Source organism: Physella acuta, unplaced genomic scaffold, assembly GCF_028476545.2.
Source record: "Physella acuta isolate Inbredline_101_S28 unplaced genomic scaffold, ASM2847654v3 ptg000511l, whole genome shotgun sequence".
NCBI lineage: Eukaryota > Metazoa > Mollusca > Gastropoda > Physidae > Physella > Physella acuta.
In genome coordinates, this window is record NW_026732030.1 from 256,290 (window position 1) to 278,343 (window position 22,054).

At 32.7% G+C, this 22,054-nt stretch overlaps 2 protein-coding genes across 4 annotated transcripts in view; both read left to right on the top strand.

The window, feature by feature from the left end:
• LOC131944852 (adenylate cyclase type 5) overlaps positions 1-13,653 on the top strand; it is a 167,181-nt gene extending 153,528 nt beyond the window's left edge. For 2 of the 3 annotated variants that reach the window (XM_059305706.1, XM_059305707.1), the window contains exons 7-22: positions 321-465; positions 685-761; positions 967-1,105; positions 2,067-2,164; positions 2,574-2,609; positions 3,222-3,306; positions 3,467-3,583; positions 3,759-3,905; positions 5,613-5,788; positions 6,301-6,442; positions 8,497-8,610; positions 8,787-8,933; positions 9,479-9,680; positions 10,297-10,421; positions 11,334-11,454; positions 13,137-13,653. In XM_059305706.1, coding sequence (XP_059161689.1) covers positions 321-465; positions 685-761; positions 967-1,105; positions 2,067-2,164; positions 2,574-2,609; positions 3,222-3,306; positions 3,467-3,583; positions 3,759-3,905; positions 5,613-5,788; positions 6,301-6,442; positions 8,497-8,610; positions 8,787-8,933; positions 9,479-9,680; positions 10,297-10,421; positions 11,334-11,454; positions 13,137-13,201 — 1,936 coding nt within the window. In that variant the 3' untranslated portion in view covers positions 13,202-13,653. The remainder of the gene's footprint in view (positions 1-320; positions 466-684; positions 762-966; positions 1,106-2,066; positions 2,165-2,573; positions 2,610-3,221; positions 3,307-3,466; positions 3,584-3,758; positions 3,906-5,612; positions 5,789-6,300; positions 6,443-8,496; positions 8,611-8,786; positions 8,934-9,478; positions 9,681-10,296; positions 10,422-11,333; positions 11,455-13,136) is intronic. The other variant, XM_059305708.1, reaches the window with a different exon arrangement.
• Positions 13,654-18,438: 4,785 nt separating this feature from the next.
• LOC131944845 (histone-lysine N-methyltransferase NSD2-like) lies at positions 18,439-21,723 on the top strand. Its single transcript, XM_059305699.1, has 3 exons — positions 18,439-18,738; positions 20,367-20,394; positions 20,942-21,723. Exons 1-3 carry the CDS (start codon positions 18,439-18,441, stop codon positions 21,721-21,723), a joined length of 1,110 nt encoding a protein of 369 aa, XP_059161682.1.
• Positions 21,724-22,054: the final 331 nt, after the last annotated feature.

The window sequence follows — 22,054 nt, forward strand, 5'->3', positions numbered from 1 at the left end:
GAATAACCAGGTGAAATTTACCGTTTCACACAGTGAATTCACCTTGACTGCCATGACTTGTTGCTTCAGATACACTGACACAAGATAAACATATCTGAATCTCCTACACTGACACAAGATAAACATATCTGAATCTCCTACACTGACACAAGATAAACATATCTGAATCTCCTTCACTGACACAAGATAAACATATTTGAATCTCCTTCACTGACACAAGATAAACATATCTGAATCTCCTACATTGACACAAGATAAACACAATTGAATCTCCTACACTGATATGTTTAGAGTTTTGATTTAACATTCATTTTTCCCAGACATGTTCATATAAGTGCAGCCACAAAGGAATACCTGAATGGTGACTACGATGTGGTTCCAGGGAAAGGTGGCACTCGAGATTCTTATATTAAGAACCTCAATATACAGACGTTCCTTATTAAAACAGACACACGTAGATACAAAGTAAGTATCACTTGGTGATAGGTGATCAGATGCAGTAGCATCTAGTTACTTGAAGGTTATAGATCAGATATAGATCACTAATATCTAGTTTTTTGAAGGTACTTGGTCAGATAGTTACACACTAATATCTTGTTTATTTCTAAACAAGTTTGACACTTATGATTGTTATTGTGTTGTTAGAGTTGAGCTATAGTAGCTTAAAATTTTCCCAACTTGCAGGCATTTGATAATGTCCGGGAACATGTAACAAGTGGAGCTATGAAGTTAATGGGAATTGAGGAAAAAGGAAATGTTGTGTAAGTCATCTTAACTCTCTCCTGTCTTGTGGCTCTCTTGTTTTTTTTCATCAATCATATTTCATGACTCACTGAGTCTCATGACCGTCCTGTTGAGTGACATGACTCTCCTGCCCTCATCATGAGTATAACATGAATAATCCACAATCCGCACTATATTTTTTTCTTATTGATTCCTGTATACAAGAAAATGTCAATTTTTCAGCAACGACCATAAAGGTATAGAGGATGAAGTGAATGAGTACCTGAGTAGAGCTATAGATGCCAGGAGTGTTGACAGGTTGAGAGCAGATCATGTCAAAGGCCTTTTCATGACATTCCGCAAAGCGTCAATTGAAGAAAAAGTGAGTCACTTGAGACTTTATTGGCAATTTCATGCAGCTTCATACTTGGGTCACATGAAAATCAATTTTAAACCAGCTACTGGTTGGTTAAATGTATTTCTTTTTAAACAAATGAGTCTGGGTTTTTATTATTTTAATTTAATTAAATTGCCATCTCTCGAAAACAAGAGTTTAATCATTTTTTTGGTCCTGTCCCATTCCCCCACCCCCCCCCCCCCCCCCACCCCCACCCCCACCCACCCAGCCATCCCCAACTTATCAAGGCTTTAATTGACATGCTCTTCCTGTCTGTGAGATGGACAGACATTTTTTGAACAGTGTGAATTTTAGCTCGGCAACTCATCCATCCCCACCCCACCCCTGGGATGTTTAATAAATGGCAGCTGGAGAAATATTTTGGGGTGCAAAGAGTGCATGGTGGCCTCGGACATTTCCTTAACTTCCTTCTCTTAGAACTAGTGCAATTAACAAAGAAGTTCTTGTAGATTTATAAATTCAAGAGTTGAAAACGGAATATGCTTATTTCTTTCAACGAAGACTTTTAGCTAATCTTTCTAAAGATGGATCTCACATAAGCTAACAGTCGTCCCCAACCCCACCCACTCCACCCAACACAATAAGGAAATTCAAAATTAAAGTAATTCAAATAAACATTACTACATAACAAAGACCTTATACAGAGTTGTGAAAGCATAGAAATTATAAGCCTACAACTGGTAAACATGTTGTTTGTGTTGGTTAATATATTGTACTTTTGATTATAAAAACTGCTATTCTATTATTTTTTTATTGATTTTTTTGCTTTTTGTTTGTGACATATCTATAGGCAAAGTAAAACAGACTTGACAACAAAATATTTTTAAACAGCACATAAAACATAAATGTAAAAATGAGTGTAGAAAAATTGTAAATGATTGAAATATCCATGACTGTCTAACTTTTTCTGGTTTTTATCTTTCAGTTTTCTAAAAAACCAGACAAGATGTTCTCCGACCATGTCCTGTGTCAGCTCATTATTGTCCTGCTCATTGTCACCTCACACATTCTCCTATCTGACGTGTAAGTCTAGCCTGAATGGTGCAGCATCACATTGATGAACCAGTCTGCCAAATAAGGCTTCAACTGAATTTGCCAAAATGGTTAAAGATAATTGTTTTTTTAGTTTAATTATTGTCTAAACAATTTTAAATTAACAAACTGTGATCAAACAGATGGTGTATCTGGACACATTGATTTACTAAAAGACATTTTTTTGTTATGGTTTTTTGTTGTTATTTCTAAAATGGGGATTCCTACAAAATAGTCCAAATATTTCATTCATCTTTATTCATTTTTCCTATAACAGAGCACTTAGTTTTAAAGTGATCTCATCAAGTTTTTTTGTTGAGTAAAATAAATTAAGTGTAGCCTATCTACAAATTAGGCACTTGATACATTTTCCTATTATATCTGAATCAATGATTGACAGGTTGCCAAGTTTTTTGGAGCATAGACTCACAAAGAAGTAAATACTGAGAAGATTTTGTGTGTTCAGTCCAGTTTGGCTCTTTGTTTAGTTTTCATTTGTCAAAAGTTAACTATTTCATTATAACATTAAAGTTGTACTCCTTACTAAGTTAAAAATTAATTATGCTTGTAAGCACATAAATATGCTTGTAAGCATACATTTCATCAATTCTTTTATTTTTTAATTTAAATTTTCTGTTTATTGTTATGTGCATAAGCAGATCTAGCCTTTTATTTATTTATCGGGGGGGGGGGGAATAATTCTACATGTCTCTCCCATTTTGAACAGAATAGTTATAGGCCTAAATATAATAGAAAACTACAATGATCCAAAAGTCTTGCCTATTTTTAATCCACTTTTTCAGGAGGGACTTAGTTCCCTCCCCAAGGCACATCCTATACTTTCAGTTATATTTTAGTGCATTCTTTAAGTATAAATTAGGCCATAATTACCCAACAGCTCTTAAATCACCATAGCAAACAAGTTCTTATTATTATTATGTATGTAAATGAGAAAATAACTTATGCCAACTTTTAAAACTTGGCTAAATACAATTGGCAGTCATTAGTTTTTGTGGTCAGTTTTATGTTGTTTTTTTTCTTCCCACAGACAAAAAAATTACTTGAGTGCTGAACTTGTGTTTGTTCTCTTTGATTTTTTATTATTTATTCTTGTCCTTGTGGAAATGATGCCTGTAAGTATTTGTTATTTTCTCTTTAAAAAAAAAGGTTTATAAACACTAAATAATTGGTTGTAAGTAATGAAATTGTTTTTTAAAATATTAGATTTTAATATTTTGTACAGGATCTAATTTGGCCAACTTTTCAATTATGATTTGTTTTTTAACTTTTCAGTGTTTTCCATTGGTTATAAGAAAGTTTTTTCATAATTTTCTTGGAAGGCGTAATGTTAGTCAAAGTCTAGCAGCATTGTCTATATTGTGTAAATTCTTAGCTGGTATATTTCCTATGGTAAGCATTTTCTTTTAATTGTACTGCTTGATTATTAAGTTTTTAAAATGTAAATTAAAGTTGAAAATATTTTTCTGGTTGAGATAGTTTAATTGTTGGAGTTGCTTTAGAGTATTTTTGTATTCCCTCATTGATGTTTGTTATGATTTAACATTGTGCTAACTTCCCTTAACAGCTATTTGTAGAACAGCCTGACCTGAAGTCGTGCCTAAAGGACCACTATGGAAACTTTTCCCTTTACACTGTCCGTCTAGCCAACATCACAAGAGCCTCCAAGACAACTATTTGCAACCCTGATGGTGAGACTACATTTTTTCCTGAGGTAACCAGCCCAGCGCTGACATGTAAATCTTAGCTTTTATTTTTTTATAATCCTTGACCACATAAGTCTAAATTATAGTTATGTTGCTGGTGATTTAAAAAAAAAACATTCTTGAACTAAATTTGATCGATTTTACCAGAGCCAGCAGTGGTGCTGATAAATTACCTACAATTACAAGCTAGGTTGTGTGTTACCTACAATTACAAGCTAGGTTGTGTGTTACCTACAATTACAAGCTAGGTTTTGTTACCTACAAGTACAAGCTTGGTTGTGTTTTACCTGCAATTACAAAACCCAAACATTCTTTAGGATCAGTATATCATTTTCAGGCAATAGACAAAAATTGTGAATAATGTTTTTTCTTTATTACATACTAGGCATTGTGTATAATGTGTAGTCATTCTACAGAATTACATCATTTGTCTAGGCAAAGAGTTAAATGTGTAACTTTGAGTGTAGTTAAACTATATTTTGTCCCAAAATGAAAGAAGAAATATAAAATATGCATGATATAATGTTGCTAAGTTTTGGTAAGAGGAAATCTAAAATAAAGCAAGCTACTAGACATAGAGTTGAACAAAAGTCATAAGAGTCTTTTTATTAGAGGTCCTACACCTAATATTAACTTTGTATGGATAATGGGTGGTTTAACATTCTGTTATATTGTGTTAACATTGTGTGATACTCTTATATTGTAAGCTGCTGTGCTGTTGCTAACCCTTAAAGTCCCAAGTTCAAACCACCTGGCAGCTCAATAGCTGGGGACAATAACCCATCTAGCAGAGAAAACTTTTAAAGAGTGGAGCCCCTTGGGCAATAGAATACCAACTTTGGTTTCTTTTTTACATCTGTAACAGAAGCTGGTACCAAAGCTATTGCTGAGCATTCCTTTGCACTAAACTGGCCAATGTAAAGAGAAGGATCAGGATGCAGCAGCAACTCTGATCTCTTTATCTAATGCCCTGGTGTGTACCCTTGGTATCTCCTGAGGCAACATGGAGCCATGTATTGGGTTAATCAAGGGCATAAACCAATGGGATATAACAATTATTTTATTTTTATTTTTTTACCATCTCCCGTCTTCAATGCTTGGGTGAATAGCTTGTCACAGTTGGCTTACATATTCTTTCTTTTAAACACAAAACATTGCCAAGAAACTGATTTTAATGAAGACATAGAGCAATTTTTTTTCTCTAAAATGATGTGATTTATTTCTGTTGTTGTTTCACCCCAAAGTATCTTGGTTTGTCAGTGTGTTTGGTGTGTGTGTTCCTAGAAATGTGTTTACAAACTAAACTCTGGTGCAATTTACCCTTCTACAAATGTACTGTCACATTCACAACTACCAAAACATTGTGTAGGTCACTGAACCTCTTGTCTAAATTAGGGAGAGAATAGGACTCTACAGTGGCCCTAAAGAATTTAAAGGAAACTTTTACTTGCACTTTGAGATTTTTTTTCAGATGCCTCATATTTTCAACCACATTCTAATTGTTGAAGCAAGCATTACACAACCTATGTACTCCATAATCTTCCAATTCCACCACCACCATCTTTTGCCATGTTGTTGTTGCCATGGTTTCCCTTTATATTGAACTCTGATTGGTGTTCTGTGTGAGCTGACATGGAGCTAGAAGGCCCACTATTTGTTTGTGTATTGTGTTGTGTAAAATACCAGTGTAACACAATACTTATTTGTGCTTGCAGCGCTACCTGTATTCTGTAGTGATAGCCATGCTGAGTACTTCCGTATTTCTGGAAGCTTCCAGTCTAATCAAGTTGGTGCTCTCAGCTCTTATTGGAAGTCTCTACATGGTGCTCATGGAATCCTTTTACCCTCTCCTCTTCACAAACAGAGATTACCTCCTCCTCACAGACCATGAGTTGGTTTTTTCTTTTTTTTATACAAATGTTAGGTTTTTAATTTTTTATAGAAATGTTAGGTTTTTTCTTTTTTATACAAATGTTAGGTTTTTAATTTTTTATACAAATGTTAGGTTTTTAATTTTTTATAGAAAAGTTAGGTTTTTAATTTTTTATACAAATGTTAGGTTTTTAATTTTTTATACAAATGTTAGGTTTTTAATTTTTTATAGAAATGTTAGGTTTTTAATTTTTTTTTTATAGAAATGTTAGGTTTTTAATTTTTTTATAGAAATGTTAGGTTTTTATTTTTTTTATAGAAATGTTAGGTTTTTAATTTTTTATAGCAATGTTAGGTTTTTAATTTTTATAGTTAGGTTTTTAATTTTTCAACTTAGTGCAAGATCAACTAAATGCTCAAACTTCCAGAAATAAATTTTTAAAAGTATTATTTTAACATCTTCTGGGCTTCATTTCATTTTAATTATTTCATATACATCAAATACATCAATACATCACTACTTTTTTTTAGCATGGAACCTTTTGCTGACGGAGGATGGGTTCCACTACGCTGGGAGGCCATAGTGATTATCATCATGATCACATTGATATTGTTCTTACATGCCCAGCAAGTGGAATCGACAACACGCTTAGATTTTATCTGGAAAATTCAGGCTAGTATTTCATTCATTGCCGGTTAAGTGATAAACTGACCACGTGGTGTCCTCAAAAAATGCTAAATGTTTTGTCCTGCTGGATGTAATGTTAAGATAGGCTTATCAACTTAGAAGTATTTACAAAAGATATTGTTTCATATCTTTCTAAGATTGACCAAATTCTGTGTGTAATGCAAAGGTAGGCTACTCAACTGAGAAGTGTAAAGAAACGATATTATTTTACATCTTTGTGAGCAGATTTAAAAACTATTACATGCACCAACATTGTTTCATCTTTGTGCAGGCAACAAAAAACTGCAAGCAGAATTTTCAGTTTGACAGGATGGAGTGATAGTAAAAGTTACACCTTTATTTTTATATTTCCTTTGACTGAGAATGCAATAACAAAATATTAATCTATTTTATCCTCTAGCTGTTAAAATTTGAAAAGAAAGATTTGCCATATTGGAAGCCTATAGGCTTAATTATTAAGTTTTTTTTTTTTTACTGATAAAATTTAAACCAATAAATTGCAAATTTAAAAATGTGAAATAATTCCGTTAAGTAAAACCATTTAAGCTAGTTAATTTGTGTCTGAATAAAAACCAGTTGAAGCCATAACACCCTCCAAATAATTGTGTAGTGTTCTGCAACACCCCCTTAGACTCCCCCCCCCCCCACCCCCACTCACCACCACCATCAAACCCTACCTGAATGCTTACACCAGAGTTATTCTACTAATTTTTATATGCTTTAATTTCTTCATTTATTGCGCTAAACTAGTTTCCCACAAAAGTGCTGCCACAGATGAAGTTTTATAGACAAGCTGTACAAACCAACTAACTTTACCTCAAAATTGCTTGAAATAACTTAAACTAGCTAAATTACGTTTGCTTCTAAATTTTTCTAATACCTAATTCCTAAAATGAGAATAATAAAATTAGTACCTAAATAAATTAGTCTAGATTTTAAGAACACACTGCATGTCATTGCACAAGTTTTACAATAAAAAATCACAATGTAACATTTTTACTAGCTGTTTCTTAGGTCACAATGCCTTTTGGTGTGTGGACCTCTTTGTGGGTAAATCTTGTAACTCAAATTTGACCCATGGGGGGGGGGGGGGGGGGGGGGGGGTGTCAAAATGTACAGATAAGGGTTTCCCTGATAACTAATCAAGAATATCTCAACATCAGACTAATTATATTTTAAATAGGCCATATCAAACAGTTTTACAGATTACTGTATTCAATAAGTAATGGGTAACCACGTGGAAAAAATTGATATTAAACCTTGTTTACAAATCTGAGAGCCAAGAAGAATAGTTTACATAAGCTACTGATCAAGTTTAATGGCTTAAATATTTACTCATGTGGAGTGTCAACTAATTTAGGAATGAACTAACTGAGAGAATAAATATGGAACTAAATGTTTTTACTATTATAATTTTTGTTCTTAGATAATAATAGAAGAAATAAAACATTAAAAAAAACATAATAACAAGCTTTTAAATGCACTAAAAATATGACATTTACCTTACTTTAGACATAACAGTTAAAGCATTGGTATCTCATAAAATCTATATCACATTTTAGCAACCAATGATACTTTAGGACTATATCTAAAGAAAGAATATAACGGTTTTTAAGTATAAAGATTTTTTTTTTTTAATTGCAAAAGCTTGTTAGTATAAAGGATTTTGTGTTTTTTCTCAAAATTTGAATTTATTTTGTAGTTTAAACAACCATATAACATTTACATTTTTAAAGGATAGGACATCAATTAAAATTAAACATCAGTCGCTATGATAATTAGGTAAAAATACTGATATTTTTAGGTTTAATTTAAATATTGAAGATGCTTTTTGTAAATGTATTATTAGTATTAATGATTTGAAGCAGTAAGCTAAGTTTGATGTCAATCTTAATTAATGTGTAACTAATTATTTGCATTTTCAAATGAAAAAAAAATACTCCTCCTAGGTTTTATCAAAAATGTATTTTATTTCAAATGTAAGACTTCCAGAAATCGTGTTAGAAAATTACTTGTAATATTTGGATTCAAATTTTCAGGCTCAAGAAGAAAAAGAAGAGGGAGAGAACCTTAGAGAGTACAATCTGAAACTCTTATCAAATATCCTCCCTTTACATGTGGCCAAACATTTTCTTCAAATGAAAGATGAAACGGTATGGAGGTGTTATAGTGAAAAATAATTGTAGATATGGCTTATGGATAAATAGTATTTATTAAATATAGGCCGATGTATTCTACTTAACTGTATTCATTTGTGGAATAGTATCTGCTAAAATCAGATACTTAAGAGAAAGCTGTATCAACCACTAGTAAAACTGTCCTTTTTCAGAACTTGTACTATGAGGATATAAACAACGTTGGTGTGATGTTTGCCTCAATTGTCAATTTCTCAGAGTTTTACATGGAGCTAGAGTCTAATAATGAAGGTGTAGAGTGTCTCAGACTGCTTAATGAAATTATAGCAGACTTTGATACTGTGAGTATCTCATGCAAACATCTACACTTTGAAACATGTAAACCTTGATTAAATCACCCAAACAATTTAATTGACAGTAAACTTCCTTTTCATATAAACATAGAAACTCATTCATTTTAAAATTTTTACCAATACATTAGATTTTAGGAGTTTAACTTCAATTGTCATTTTTAATAGTGTGAAAACATTCTGATATATTTGAACTCAATGCTTATATGTTTTGGCAAAAGTAAAAGCAATTAAAATAGTACTATTTTTCAAACTAAATTTTATCAATTTTACTATTTTTCACACTAAATTTTATCAATTTTACTATTTTCTCACACTATCAATATTTTACTATTTTTTCAAACTAAATTTTAAAAATTTTACAATTTTTTTCACACTAAATTTTATCAATTTTACTATTTTCTCACACTATCAATATTTTACTATTTTTTCAAACTAAATTTTAAAAATTTTACAATTTTTTTCACACTAGATTTTATCAATTTTACTATTTTTTCAAATGTGATTGACTTGGTTTTGTTTTAATTTATTTTCAGTTGTTAACGCATAAGAGATTTTTTTGTGTAGAAAAAATAAAAACGGTGGGTCAGACGTACATGTGTGCTTCAGGCTTGACGAGCAGAACCAACTTCTCTGACTTGTCTCACGTGACAGCCCTGGCTGACTACACTTTTGCCCTGCAGAACCAGATGCAGTACATTAATGAAAACTCATTCAATAACTTTGTCATGAGAATAGGTTGGTGCTCATTTGAAAATGTCTTTTTGTTTCCTTTTGCACATTCTTTGTTTCTTAGTTAATCAGATTTACATTTTAAAGAGAGTAATCATAAACCTATGCCTAACTAAAACCCAAAGCAAAGGGTATGATTTTACAACCCAAACCTTATTAGCTGTCTTGCTCTTCCAGAGAAATATGTCAGTAATTATTGCCATTTAAAAGTAAACCTTCAAGTATCTTTAACTAATAATAATATTAAAAGTGTATTCATCAGGAAAATACAATAAATTAGAAGAACACATGATGTAAAAATAGAATTCCTTGAAAAATAGTTTTGCTAAATATAAATAATGCTTATTTTAGTCCAATTTTGTTTTCATATTTTGTCTTTGTTTACAATCCATTGTTAATTTTACATTTACATGTATTTTATTTCATTTTATTTTATTTTAGGTATTACTAAAATTAATTTTTCTTTCATTATTAAATGCTTATAAATCTAATAATTACAATATTTATAAATTGGTGAAAAGATGACAAAGTTAACTTGACAACATGGCAGGTAAAAGATAATAAAGTGTAGTAAAACAAAAATCCTTTCATGATTTCATGAGTTATCTTGACTTTATGGCAGGTATAAATATTGGTCCTGTAGTTGCTGGGGTCATTGGTGTTAAAAAACCACATTATGACATTTGGGGAAACACAGTCAATGTGGCCAGTCGAATGGACAGTACAGGTGTTCCAAACAAAATACAGGTCAGTTGATTGGACAAACAGACTTTTATAGATGAGCAAATATTTTCCAGAAGACAAATAATTTGCAAGCTACCAACAATGCATGTAACATTTATAGATGTTATATATTTTTATGAAATTATTAAAGCAATATTAGCTCAGTATTTTTTTTCTTCCAATAAAAAATAACTAGGTTTTATAGAAAATGAAAATGTATTTTAAGAAATACAAAGTGTCTGTCATGTCCCAATTCTTCCCCCGCCCCTTAATGTAGCATATTGTCTCAGAAAATCAGAGCCCCCTTCCACACTAGCGCAGAATGTTACTTATTAATACAAATAATCAGAAACTAACTTATATTTTCTTAAAGTGTTTGATTCTGTTTTAAGCATTGGATAAACAATTTAAATAAGTAAGTAAAATCAATTACCCCTTATGATCTAATAGTTTATGGAGCAGATGAGGATGAGTTATTGGTTCTGTAAGCTCCATGTTTGTGGTGTTGATTTTATTTGGAACCACATTTAGGCCAACAACTGTATAAACACAGTTATGCCCTACAGACCTAAGTCAGGTACCCATTAGTGAATACAAGTATGTCCTACAGACTTGTGTCAGGTACTCATTAGTGAATACAAGTATGTCCTACAGACTTGTGTCAGGTACTCATTAGTGAATACAAGTATGTCCTACAGACTTGTGTCAGGTACTCATTAGTGAATACAAGTATGTCCTACAGACTTGTGTCAGGTACTCATTAGTGAATACAAGTATGTCCTACAGACTTGTGTCAGGTACTCATTAGTGAATACAAGTATGTCCTACAGACTTGTGTCAGGTACTCATTAGTGAATACAAGTATGTCCTACAGACTTGTGTCAGGTACTCATTAAAACCAAAAGTGTATTTAAAATTTTTTTATTTCATCACCAGGTGACAACAGAACTGTTCAGATTATTATTAGCCCAGAACTACAAGCTTTCATATCGTGGGTCGGTCCAAGTGAAAGGCAAAGGCGATATGCAAACTTATTTTCTTGAAAGCATGCCACCGGGTGCGTCATTAGAAGATATGAGAACTTTTGATTAGTTGAGACAATTTATAAAATTATTCACTTATTGTTTACTACAGCTTATGTGATATTAGATTTATAGATTTTAAAATGGAATCATTTTTCCCCGCTCACTTCTATGAATTGCAACAAAAAATTTTATGCAATAAAAAGATGGTTGTAGAGCATCTATGTCCTTATCCTAGGTGGATTAGTCTGCTTTCTGTAGAGCTCATGTGTCTGAGAAGAAATTAAAATATCCATCATACTTTAGTGTTTAGCAACATCTTGCATTAAATTTGATCAGCCATATGTAAGCACAATGTCTGTACATAATTGAATTTAGTGGCTAGCCTCAAACAGTGTCACATTGTACATTTCATTCCACATTGTATAAATCTTCAATTTAAAAAAACATTTTTACTCTCAAGCTCAACATATCCATTGTTAGTTTGTTCTCTAGAGATTTTGGTTGTTGTTTTTAACCAGACTTCAAAATCTTTTTCATCCCTGAATGCTCTAGAAAATAATTGACAACTAATGGCTGTTTTAAGTTCTGCAGCATTATGAGACCCATGTTATCACCCACAATCTCATCAACCCATGTATCTTTTCTGTGATACCTCACTGCTAACTATATTTTTCCTTCCTAAACTAACTTCAGCTCAAATGATGATGACAATTTAAATAATAATTAATATACACAATTTTTCTGTTACCATGATCAATGTATTGCTGATGTCTGCTGTGTTTTTGTAGTTTGTTACTGTAATATCCTACATTTACATGTTTTACTAATTGAACTGTTCCTTTTTGTTCTCTGTCAGATTTTATAACAGAAATCTATTCTATGCTTTTCATACTCCTTACTTTATTATGTAACTTGGATGTTTTATTTATTTTTTACCTACTGAAAGATTCTCTTAATACATTTTTAAGTAACATTTCACTTTGAATTAGAAATACATATTTTTAAACAAGTTAATTATGTAAATAAAATGTGTGCAAGCACTATTAAACTTACCATGCTTTTTAATAACTTTTTAAATAGTTTATTATTTGAGCATTTTTTTTAGTGTTGTAAACCTAGCCTATAGGCCTGTCATGTTCTTACTTTGTAAACCTCAGCCCATAGACATGGTACTACATAGATTTTTTTTCTTTAGCATCTGTTTCTTCATGTTTGTTTACTTTTTACTTTCTTTTCTAAAAACTAACTCTGTGCAACAGTACATGTAGGATTTATTAGAGCACGAGATGTAGGACTGCATGGATGTCTGCACTCTATACCCACATCTTTAGTGTATAACATTCGCTCTTCTCAAAAAGGAGCATTCACTTAATGTATTAATTCATAAAAATAATTTTAAACCCATTTTAAAAACTAGCACTGTAGCAGCATTCACTTGACTCATCTTTAATTTAAAATATTAGACATACTTTTTTAATACGTGCAATTTAGTAATAAATATTATTCATTGAGTTATTTACTAATTAATTTTGTATCATTTTAAAAACTAAAATGAAGGAGTTATTATTTAAGTGTGCCATCTAGTATCACAATAAACAATTACTTTTATTCAAACCACAGATTTCTAATTTAATCTAAATAAAAATGTGTTCCATTTCAGTGTATCAAGTGTTGTTTGAGCTGCATGCATAATTATCTATTATTTATATTCCAGCTTCTGAATCCCCTCCATTGTCATATATGTGTGATGAAGCTAGTGCATCATTCAGAAAAAAATAAATTGATTTGTAAACTGTTATGTAGCAGTTTCTTATATCAATCTGAAAACAAATAAAAAATTGAAGTGGACACAATTATTTAACCAAATATTTTATATACTTCATAAATTTGTACCAATTTTTATGTGCTCTTTAAAAATTCAAATGGTAAAAATTTGTAAATAAAAAGGTAGTGTAACAACCACATTAATGTTTTAAATGTATATTCATCAACCATATATGACAAACTTTCTATGATATTGAAGAATTTCGCCTCAGTGAGTATGGTTCCCATTATGTTTCAAACGGTTGCATCTACTTAAAATATTTTTTGAAGTTGATTTAAATTCTTGGTTGAAATATATATTATAAATAAACTATACATGACCAAAATGATGCAGACAGTTTTACTTATTTTCTTTTTAGATTTTCAACAAATGTTAATTTGTCTATGTTTCAGATTTCTATTCATGTTTGTACCAATTGTTTTTAATTTTAAAAATGTGTGTGATTAATTTTTATGTTTCCATTTAATGTTAATTTTTGTTGTTAATTTATGGCAATTTTTTTTAATTGCTTGAACAAACATACAAAAGAACAGACAAACCAAAAGTAATTATACCTTAAATGATTGTTATTTTTTTAGAGCATTTAAGTTTTGAATTACCTCATTGTATTTTGTATTAATATTATCTTTTTGATTTTTAGTCATTGTTCAATTGAAATTCATCATATTATCTGAATGCAAAATAAATTATGTTGTTTCATAATTTATTTTCATGGTTTTAATTTTGTTTGGTTCAAATTTACTATTCAACAAAACATCTTGGTTTTATTGTAACACATAAACTAAATGTATGGGCTTAGTATATAATCAGTTTCAAAGTTTAATTAGGTGACAATTATATTTTAAAAGTTAGCCTAGACATCTATACATTTATAAAGTAATACAATAGCGCAATTAGCATTTTGTTTTTCAAGTTAGAAAGCATTTGCAGGGCCATAGGCTACATTTAAAATGAAATAAATTTACTAGAAAGTGATTTTATTTCAACCTATTTTATTTTTAATTTTTTTTTGTTTTAAAATAAAGTAGTTTAGTTTTCTTAGCACAGCAATACTAAGAAATAACTGGCTACATTTGAAATTTTAAACGGTGAAATTTTAAAACACCATTACCATTTGATAGTGTGGCGACATGAGTTATGAAATATTTGAAGAAACAGCCAGCTAGGGCCTTATATTTGCTTTTTTCTTATTTATTTGTCATCATTAAGTTTTTTACTTAAGTTATGTAAATACATTATAAATAATTTTCTTTTCAATATAAATATAAATTTAAACATAATTTTTTTAGCAAAAGATTGAAAATATTTTCAAACCAAAATATGTTTGACAAATTTATTGAAAATATGCTTTTGTTTTGCAAATAAAAGAACAAAAGTATGCTAGTTCTCTTAATACACAATCTGTGTTTGCTAACGGTAATTATTTAAAAAAAAGAAATGTAATTGTCTACATTAAGTTTGCATGTGTGTATATGTACATGTGTAAATATGTGTGAGAGAGAAAGAGAGAGAGAGATGTTCAGATATCCCATTGTAGAGTAGCCTACCAAGAGTTATTGTCAGCTGTATCTCACCTTAACTGAGCCCCAACCAAACCACAATTTTAACACTTTAACCTCTTATGTCTATAGATACACCTATAAAATATAGAATAAAAGACATCACAAACTTGAATCAGTGTACATAAACATCTAGTGAATTAAATATCTAAAAGATTAGATAGAATCAATCATAGGATGAGAGAATAAGTTATGATCTTTTGATTGTGATCTCTAATGAATTATGCGTGTTTATATATATATATATATATATATATATATATATATATATATATATATATATATATATATATATATATATATATATATACATATCACTGGCGTAGCTAGGGGACGGTTGGTGGGGTGGCAACCATAGTTGCCAACACAAAGGGGGCGCCAAAAAGAGATAAAAAAGATATTTGAAAGCTCATTTTAAACTGATGTATTAAATTATATACAGTCAAAGTGTGGCACCTAAGTAAAAACTAGTGACTCGTAAAAAGTGCCACCAACCTTTTCAAATTGTGGGTACAAACGATTTTTCAGTAACAAGAATAAATATAATATAAATTGGAGGGGGGCACAAAATTGATAGTTCGCCCCAAGCGGGTTGCTAGGCCTTTGATATATATATATATATATATATATATATATATATATATATATATATATATATATATATATATATATATATATATATTTACATACATACATATATATATATACATAAATATATATATACATTTATATAATTGTATACATACATATGTATAATTGTATATATACATATATATAATTGTATATATACATATATATAATTGTATATATACATATATATAATTGTATATATATATATATATATATATATATATATATATATATATATATATATATATATATATAATTTAGTTGCTACGCCTCTGATATATATATTTATATAAATATATATATACATATATATCATTGTATATATACATATATATACACATATATAAATATATATATACATATATATAATTTTATATATACATATATATATATATATATACATATTATATAATTGTATATACACATATATATATGTGTGTATTTATATATATATAGATACATATATATATATTACGTGTTTTATTTTTATATCAAATTGTACCTGTTGTACATAACAAACAACAGAGTGAAAGCTTAGGTAACTTTTTTACCTTTTAATTTTATGTATTATTGATATTAAGAAAGATTTCCTAATTAAAATTGATAGCTGGCTCTGAAATTATCCAGTAAATCAATTGCTTGCAAATATTAAAATAACACCATTTATTTGATACATACTAGACTACTGTTTATAAAAAAAGTTTATGTTTTTCCTATTAACATTTGTGATCATAAAAACCATTTTGTGATTGGCTTTGTTAATGTGACTAATCAACCAATTTGAAACCTAAGTTTCAAGCGTTGGTAAATTTTATTTTATCCACATTTACATATTTCAGTGGTAATTTTATTATGTACTGAGTTACAATTTTTATTCATACATTTAAAGTGCATTGTAAAAAAAATCCTGTAATGTTTTTAACTCTTATTTTAGGTAGAAGAGTATCTAATAATAATTAGTATTATTTATTTTCAATTTTAATGCATAATATTCTTTTTTTATTTTATGATTAATTTTTCCAAAATAAATGTAGACCCTGAATCTTTACTAAAGATGATTCATTTTTAAAAATGTGTATTACATATTGTTTAACTCATGATTTGTTTATTATGTTCATTCTACAATGGATTTCATGAATTTGTTTCATTATTTACTTTGTTCTATTTGCCTGTCTTGCCATCCATAAGCATTAAATAATTTTTGTTTCCTTATTTATTTGAATCTGTTGAAGTTTGCTTTTGATATTTTATTTTTCTCTCTGTGAAAGTGTCAGTAATCCTCAGCCTAAGATGTCATTTTTTTGTATGTTAGAACATTCCAATTAAACAAGTCAAATGTTATGTTTTGTAAGAAATGTTGCTGTGTTATTCTTTTTAATACATCACAATCATCTTTATTTCACGATACATATCAAGATTTGCACATGTGTATTTTTCGAACCTACTTTATTCAAATATCGAAGTTTTACACCCAGAGTTTCTGCACATTCAACCCATCTCCCCGTACATACGAGGCCTTATGACAATATATAAAAAATATATAGGCCTACACAAAATACATGCTAGAACCAGTGTCCGCCCACTCCTCCCACCCACACACCCCCATCATGCCATCAATCTCCACCTTTCTCTCCCCCCCCCCTTTATCTCCCCCAACCCCCGGGAGAAATATATCTATAAGCAACTTGTTTATAATGATCTAGATCTACTACACTATTTCTGTTTGTCCGTCAGTTAAACTACAAGCAACCCAACACAGGAAGTTGACCCGGGGTAGGATGTAATCGTTTGTCATTACGTCATTCCTGAACTTGGCAACTGCGCTGTGTCCGCGTGGACTATCCAGAACATTCTATCTCGAGTGGATGACGTCGTCCCCATCACGTGTGTTCGTGCGTGAGTGCAAAGGGTCACAGGAACAGCGACTTGTTCTTTTAACTTAGGTCTGTTCTTGACACGTTTAGCTGTCTGGTCTACCTAGACTGGGCTGTCTTGTCTACTTTACCTGTCTGGACTGTCTACGTTACCTGTCTGGGCTGTCTTGTCTACTTTACCTGTCTGGGCTGTCTTGTCTACTTTACCTGTCTGGGCTGTCTTGTCTACTTTACCTGTCTGGACTGTCTACGTTACCTGTCTGGGCTGTCTTGTCTACTTTACCTGTCTGGGCTGTCTTGTCTACCTGTCTGGGCTGTCTTGTCTACTTTACCTGTCTGGGCTGTCTTGTCTACTTTACCTGTCTGGGCTGTCTTGTCTACCTGTCTGGGTTGTCTTGTCTACTTTACCTGTCTGGGCTGTCTTGTCTACTTTACCTGTCTGGGCTGTCTTGTCTACTTTACCTGTCTGGGCTGTCTAGTCTACGTTACCTGTCTGGACTGTCTTGTATACTCTACCTGTCTGGGGTGTCTTGTCTACTTTTGTTTAACCGTCACGAAGCGCCCTGTCTAAAACATATCTTAGGGTCCCTAACTCAAGGGTATGCAAGGACTATAACTTATGTCCGAGATATTTAAATATGGAAGTTGTCCGGTGTATCTAACTATGGTAGGCCTAGGCTAGTTGTTAGCGTAACAGTCCCACAGCCTCCATAGCTGACCACCCGTCGTTGGACTGTGCTAGTAGGCCTGTACGTGTGTCATCAACTGAAACAAAGGGTCAAAAGTTCGCGAGCACCGAGGTAAATGTGTAAGTATGAAAGGGTAGGGGTTGGCGGGGTCGTTCTTCAATTTAAAAATAGCAAACCTACAGGAGTCGGGGATAGTTCAATTGTACTCGACTGGACATCGGGGTAACACTGAGGTAGAATCTATAGTAGAATCTCCATTTACTCCTGGAAATTTCTCTATTTCTTCTGTCCGTTTACCTGAGCATTACACAGTCTAATACAATCTTAATTAAATAATCTAAGTATTTAAAACCCGTGTGCTGTGCCTTTCATTGACGGATAACAAATCGATGCTAATCTTTGGCTAATTATCAAGTCTGGTGTCAGTCTTTGGGCCGCCATGAAAAGATGTGCAGAAGAAACGCCCACCAACCCAGGGCCGTCGAGTAAGAAGATAGTTCCCATACGACGCAAGGAACTCCCGAGCAAGGAACAGCTCAAGAAAGTGCTGGCCACGGCGGGCAGCAGCTCTAGACCTAGTGAGGTGAGGCGGGCAAGGTGGCAGGAGGGGGACCTGCTGTGGGCCAAGATCAGGGGCTACCCCTTCTGGCCCTCCATGGTGTCCAGGGACCCGTTCAGTAATCTCTTCACCAAATCTCTGGGTGAGTACATCTTGCTAATCTCTTCACCAAATCTTTGGGTGAGTACAGCTTGCTAATCTCTTCACCAAATCTTTGGGTGAGTACAGCTTGCTAATCTCTTCACCAAATCTTTGGGTGAGTACAGCTTGCTAATCTCTTCACCAAATCTTTGGGTGAGTACATCTTGCTAATCTCTTCACCAAATCTTTGGGTGAGTACATCTTGCTAATCTCTTCACCAAATCTTTGGGTGAGTACAGCTTGCTAATCTCTTCACCAAGTCTTTGGGTGAGTACATCTTGCTAATCTCTTCACCAAATCTTTGGGTGAGTACAGCTTGTTAATCTCTTCACCAAATCTTTGGGTGAGTACATCTTGCTAATCTCTTCACCAAATCTTTGGGTGAGTACAGCTTGCTAATCTCTTCACCAAATCTTTGGGTGAGTACAGCTTGCTAATCTCTTCACCAAATCTTTGGGTGAGTACAGCTTGCTAATCTCTTCACCAAATCTTTGGGTGAGTACAGCTTGCTAATCTCTTCACCAAATCTTTGGGTGAGTACATCTTGCTAATCTCTTCACCAAATCTTTGGGTGAGTACATCTTGCTAATCTCTTCACCAAATCTTTGGGTGAGTACAGCTTGCTAATCTCTTCACCAAGTCTTTGGGTGAGTACATCTTGCTAATCTCTTCACCAAATCTTTGGGTGAGTACAGCTTGCTAATCTCTTCACCAAATCTTTGGGTGAGTACAGCTTGCTAATCTCTTCACCAAATCTTTGGGTGAGTACAGCTTGCTAATCTCTTCACCAAATCTTTGGGTGAGTACAGCTTGCTAATCTCTTCACCAAATCTTTGGGTGAGTACATCTTGCTAATCTCTTCACCAAATCTTTGGGTGAGTACATCATGCTAATCTCTTCACCAAATCTTTGGGTGAGTACAGCTTGTTAATCTCTTCACCAAATCTTTGGGTGAGTACATCTTGCTAATCTCTTCACCAAATCTTTGGGTGAGTACATCTTGCTAATCTCTTCACCAAATCTTTGGGTGAGTACAGCTTGTTAATCTCTTCACTGTGAGTACAGCTAGCTAATAGAATGTGTTGTTATACTTGGCTCATGGTGGGGTTGTGTAGACCTAGTTGCTGGTTTAGTTATGTATGCACCAAATATGTAGGTGAGTAGGATTACAGTAGATCATTAAAAATATAAGTGGCTGATGGTAGCGTGGAGGGGATGGATAAGGTAGTCCTAGTTGCTATGTACCTGGAGAACAAGTCAACAATCTGTTTACTAAATCCATAGATGAGTAGTGTAGGTCTACATCATAAAGTATAGCTTGCTGTGGAGGGGAGGGGATATGGATACAGAATGATAATGAAAGAGGCAGAGATAATTATGTTGGGCTAGTGCAGGACATGAGGATAACCCCCCCCCCCCCACAAGACAGGCCACTCATCTGCCTCTTTATAAACACACCACTGAAAACTGAAACCCACCCCAACAGAAACAAATCCTGCTATGGTGATAATTCCTCCAACACTCCCACTAATGAGCTTATGAATGTTCTTATCATTCCTCAGAGATAAGTGCAGATTCTTACATTAATGCCCTGCAATACATTCTTAATGTAAAGTAATGAATATATTATTTATAACCTGAAACTGTTGTATTTGTTAAACAAACAGAGAGCAGAAACAGACCTCTATTTAACCAGTAAGATTTCATTGAAAAAATAACTTATTCATCAAATCACACCGCCAGCCATGTGTTACATGCAACATGTATGTAATGACTCTCACAGCAAATTTTAATTAGGTTTTATCTCTCCTCAAATTCACTCATACATACTTAGCACACACACACACGCTGTCTTCCCCTGGGGGTCATTACCACACCCCAGCTGTATTCAGCTATTCAACTAAAAATAAATCTATTTTTCTACAATATTTTTCAAGTTTTTACTTGTGAGATATTCCCACCCCACCCTCTTCCCCTTTAAACGACAAATCTGTAAGGGATTATGATTTGTTCTTTCTAATTTTTAAAAGGGAAAAAATAATACGAATTATCTTGTTATGTTTTGTTTTTCAATTCTGGAAAGGAAAGAATATTAGAAAATATATGTTCAGTTGTGTTTTTATTTTTATTTTAGGAAACTAGAAAACCATAAGAAAATTTCATGTTACATTTTGTTTTTTTATTCCAGGCTAGGAAAAAACCATGAGAAAATATCATGTTACATTTTGTTTTTTTATTTCAGGCAAGGAAAAAACCATAAGAAAATATCATGTTCAGTTCTTTGGTGTTCGTACTGAACGCAGCTGGGTGACTGAAGCTTCTGTCATGGAATTTGAAGGGAGAGAAAAGTTCCTGGAGATTGTCAGGTTTGGTCTGGAATCTCCTACAAAAAACTGCAGGAAAGTCAGTGACTTTAAGGTGAATGAGATGTGGCTCCACTCCTGGACAATAGCAGTCATTCAGGCAGAAAGTGCTGCAAAGCTGGAGATTGAAGAAAGAAAGGAGAGATACTTGTTCCAGTATGTGATGATGACTGGCAATGGCCAGCGTCCAGTCAGTCAGTTACTGGAGACCATCTGGAAAAGGGCATCCAACAACTCTAAAGGTTCAGGAAGTGATGATGAGGATGATATTTACAGTGAACTATACCAAGAGCGAAGACAAACACAGTGGTATGATTCCGATGACCTCATCAGTTCTGATGATAGTGCAGATGAAAAAAAGCCCCCACGTCGTGCACCTGTTAAGATCAAAGTCAGAGAGGGCACATTTGATGTATTTTTAGCCAAGCATGAGCGCTTTATCCGCTTGAAACACCCTGACTGGCCCAGGGAAGACATCATTGAGTATCTCAGTCAGCAGTGGGCTATCATGAAACCACACTATAGAAGGAGGTACACAACCAGGCTTAAGAAGCCCATTTACATTGAAAGCAGGCATCAGAAAAAACAGGTTAGTCTTTTATTTGGGTCTGTTCAGAGGCTCGCTATGGCCAGACTCCCTCTAGTCAGAGACTCCCTCTAGTCAGAGACTCCCTCTAGACAGAGACCCTCTATACAGAGACTCCCTCTAGTCAGAGACTCCCTCTAGTCAGAGACTCCCTCTAGTCAGAGATTCCCTCTAGTCAGAGATTCCCTCTAGTCAGATTCCCTCTAGTCGGAGACTCATTTTCGTCAGATACTCGCTATAGTCATTGATCCTCAGTCAAAACAGTTTCATTTTAGTTAGTGCTGCAAATATATTTTATTTGCTATATCCATTATTTGTATGTTTCAAAACAAAAATTGTGTAGATACTTTTTTGTTGGCATTTGTAATGACAATTATTCACTAGGGTTGTTTAGTTAAGAGACTTT

Bases quoted from the DNA above. Each gene is read 5' to 3' on its own strand.
- LOC131944845 (XM_059305699.1), top strand. From the start codon at position 18,439: ATGAAAAGATGTGCAGAAGAAACGCCCACCAACCCAGGGCCGTCGAGT. The intron at 18,739-20,366 runs GTGAGTACAGCT...TTAAACAAACAG, and splicing joins TCTCTTCACCAAATCTTTGG to AGAGCAGAAACAGACCTCTA. The intron at 20,395-20,941 runs GTAAGATTTCAT...TTTTTATTTCAG, and splicing joins AACAGACCTCTATTTAACCA to GCAAGGAAAAAACCATAAGA.